The sequence below is a fragment of the Benincasa hispida genome, chromosome 1 (assembly GCF_027475165.1).
Source record: "Benincasa hispida cultivar pf3 chromosome 1, pf3_genome.v1.1, whole genome shotgun sequence".
In the NCBI taxonomy this organism is placed as follows: Eukaryota; Viridiplantae; Streptophyta; class Magnoliopsida; order Cucurbitales; family Cucurbitaceae; genus Benincasa; species Benincasa hispida.
This window is the reverse complement of record NC_143478.1, coordinates 25726542-25729660: the sequence shown is the minus strand read 5'-3', so window position 1 is coordinate 25729660 and position 3119 is coordinate 25726542. Positions and strand designations below refer to the sequence as shown.

The following is a 3119-nucleotide window of genomic DNA, read 5'->3' as shown; positions in this document are numbered from 1 at the left end:
TAAATTAAACTAGTCGTTAGACACAAACAAAATATAATATTAATTTTTTTAAAAAAAAAAATTATTTTCTTTCTTTTTAAAAATTAATCCAAAAATAAAAAAAACATAACATGAGTAAAAAACTAGCCGTTAGATACAAATATAAAATAATATTAAATTTATTTTTCTTTTAAATTCATTTTTTTAAATTCATTTTCTTTTTAAAATCAATCCAAAACTCAAAATCCCACCATGTGTCACTCTCTTAGTGGTCCACCATTCAACCAATATATTGTCACATGTCTACATGCAAATGGTTCGATTATGTCACATCATCCACCACTGTATTTTTCTGTTAAACTTGTTTCGGTCATATCTTATTCATTTTAACTCCGATTTGAGCGATTCAAATTGTATTGGAACTATTATTCCGAGCTCTGCGCAATAAGTACTTCAAAACACTTAAATTGTTAATGAACAAAAGAAGGTTTGTTATCATCAAAATATTAATTAATTAATTTGGGATTAAAAGCCAAAAAGACAACATAGAGTGCAAACGATGTAGGAATTATAGAAACATATATTAGTGTTTACCTATCATTGTCTATCTGAGATAGACAGAGATAGTACTCTATCTCTGTCTATCTTAATTCAAATGTATCAATAATAGATGTATTGATGTTAAATTTTTTGATAAAGTTCTTAAGATAGATAGTTGACATGCAAGTACATTATTAAATAAGCACTATTAAATTAAAACATAAACAAATATTAGTATTTACTATATAGTAATAGATATAGAGTGAAAACTACATAGAAACTATAAAAACAGATATTAGTGTTTACTATATAGAAACGATAAATAGTTATCATGCAGAAGAAGAAGACGTTGGAAGAAGACGTGGGAAGAAGATTGGTATCAGGTGTGAACATGGATATCAGGTCGGTTCATAGTATTTTGATTAATCGTAATTAATCGACTGGTTATCCATGTAGGCTGGGGATACTTTTGGTATTTCACTACTGTGGGTTAAACTGTTCTTCTATCGTTTTGGGTTGGATTCAAATTTTGCTATAAAGTGTAAATATTTTTAAATATTTTATTATATTTAAAAAGACCCCGAAAGTTTACATAGTAAGCATAACAGTTTTTTTTAAAAAAAGTTAAAAAGAAAGAATTAAACAAATAAATAAAATGTGTGTGATTCCTGCCTTTAATAATTAGATTAGATGTAATTAAATAGTTAAGAGTATATATGAATTATTACTTTAGAATGGTTCCTATATGAAATATGCTCATGTTTGCCAATAAGAGTGTAGTTCAACTGGCATATTGTTCATACTATCAACTTCGTGGTGTGAGGTTTTGATTCTCTTGTCCTATATTTTAATTAAAATATTTTGTAAAAAAAAAAATGGTGCAAATACACTCTTAAATAAAATGGTGTCTCGAACTAAAAATATGGATGGTATATTTTAGATTGTAGTTATTTTAATAACTCTCCACTTCACTTGAATATAGTGTTAGCGAGAAAAAAAATACATATCTGCAATGTCCAACATGACGACAAATATACTAAAAGAAGTATATAAAATGTATCCCTTTTAGGTAAATAAGTCTAGTTTTAATTATGTTTAATTAAAGAAATAATCTATTATAAATATTAGGTTTTATTTGAATATACTAAAACAAGTATATAAACATTTGGATTTTTACATAAAATAGGTTTCATCTATTCTTTAGTACCATTATAACACCATACATGAGTTTATAATATATAATTTATCGAGATAAACATAGAACAAAAATTAGGTTCTAATGATTTTCATTTCGTTTTGAAGAGAAAATAATTTTATTGAACACAAGAACATAGAAATTATTTATATTCACATTCCATAAAGTAGGATATATCCATACATTGAAAATATATTATTTATCTTCATTTATTACAACACATAAAACAGAGATTCCAAACATAACAGACATACACATGCTTTATTTAGATTATTAAAACATAGAGAGAACTGGCAAATTTAGCATAGTAACACATGGAAAATGAGTACCGAAATCTTGTGTTATGTCACTGCAGTATAGCTAGATAAGATTCATCAGTACGCTTCTATAAGGTGAGCATCAATGTCTTTAGAGACACTAACACAAAAGTGCAGCAAATCATGTGAATCTGGAATCTTATCGTGCAGCTTTTCATAGTCTAAGGTCCAGTGAACCACACTTCCCTTGTTTTTTGGAACACATTGGATTTTGAGCCTGAAATCCTTGTATTCTTCCGTAAGGTCTCCTCCAATTACTTTGAAAGTGATTGAATTGTTCTCTTCATCAACTTCTTCGACGATCTCCTTTGCCACTCTATGCTTCCCACCTGCAAGTTTGGTTATCGTGTAAAAATATTATCATTTCATGCACTGAAAAAGTTATTCCAAACAAGCTGTTAAAAAAAAATGAAGAAAAGTAAAGAGATAAAAAACCGTGAAAATATCTCCAGTAAATAATCGAGCCAACTTTGCCCCATTCGCCTTCATGTAAGTCGACGCCGTGTATTTTATCTTTAGAGGCATTTGAGATATGGTGAGGTTTCTTGTGAAATATTTCATGAAACTTTGAAGCTGAAGCTCTGATTGGTACATCCGTTTCTACCTTTCCATACAGACCCATATGGACTGTTTTGGTTTTTTTAGTATACAGTGATATATTAGGAGGAGATTTAAGCCTATAAGAAGAAACAACTCTTCTTGGACCTCATTTATAGAGAGGGTTTTATTCTGACATGTGGGATTTTACATTTTTGTCCACTTAGAACCCATCCAAGAAGAAAGAGGTTTTCATGACACATGCAATTAAATTAAAGGTGAGACAGAAAAAAGTGTCATAAAAGCTATACAGACGTTTATTTTGCACAAACAACTTCTGTATTTTCAGAAATTTATGAAAGTTTTTCAATGTTATTTATGAATATGGTTAACAATATTATATAGAAATAATTAATTCATAAATTATTTTATTTTAAAAAGGAAATGAAATGGGCATTTTTGGCGAAATAATGGAGATGATTTTGAAACTTTTAGAAATTTATGATAATTTTTAGCTTCACCAATTTATAACTATAACAATTTCTTTCTTT

The 3119-nt window shown here is 28.1% G+C and overlaps 1 protein-coding gene across 1 annotated transcript; it reads right to left on the bottom strand.

The window, feature by feature from the left end:
- Positions 1 to 1850: 1850 nt before the first annotated feature.
- On the bottom strand, positions 1851 to 2804 carry LOC120067597 (MLP-like protein 43). Its single transcript, XM_039019143.2, has 2 exons — positions 2467 to 2804; positions 1851 to 2360 (listed from the first exon to the last, which is right to left on the bottom strand). Exons 1-2 carry the CDS (start codon positions 2651 to 2653, stop codon positions 2089 to 2091), a joined length of 459 nt encoding a protein of 152 aa, XP_038875071.1. The 5' UTR covers positions 2654 to 2804; the 3' UTR covers positions 1851 to 2088.
- Positions 2805 to 3119: the final 315 nt, after the last annotated feature.

What these genes read in the sequence shown, in the direction of transcription:
- LOC120067597 (XM_039019143.2), bottom strand. Translation starts at nt 2,653, where the DNA reads ATGGGTCTGTATGGAAAGGTAGAAACGGATGTACCAATCAGAGCTTCA. An exon ending in TTACTGGAGATATTTTCACG is followed by an intron (nt 2,361 to 2,466) that starts GTTTTTTATCTC and finishes CCAAACTTGCAG; the next exon opens with GTGGGAAGCATAGAGTGGCA.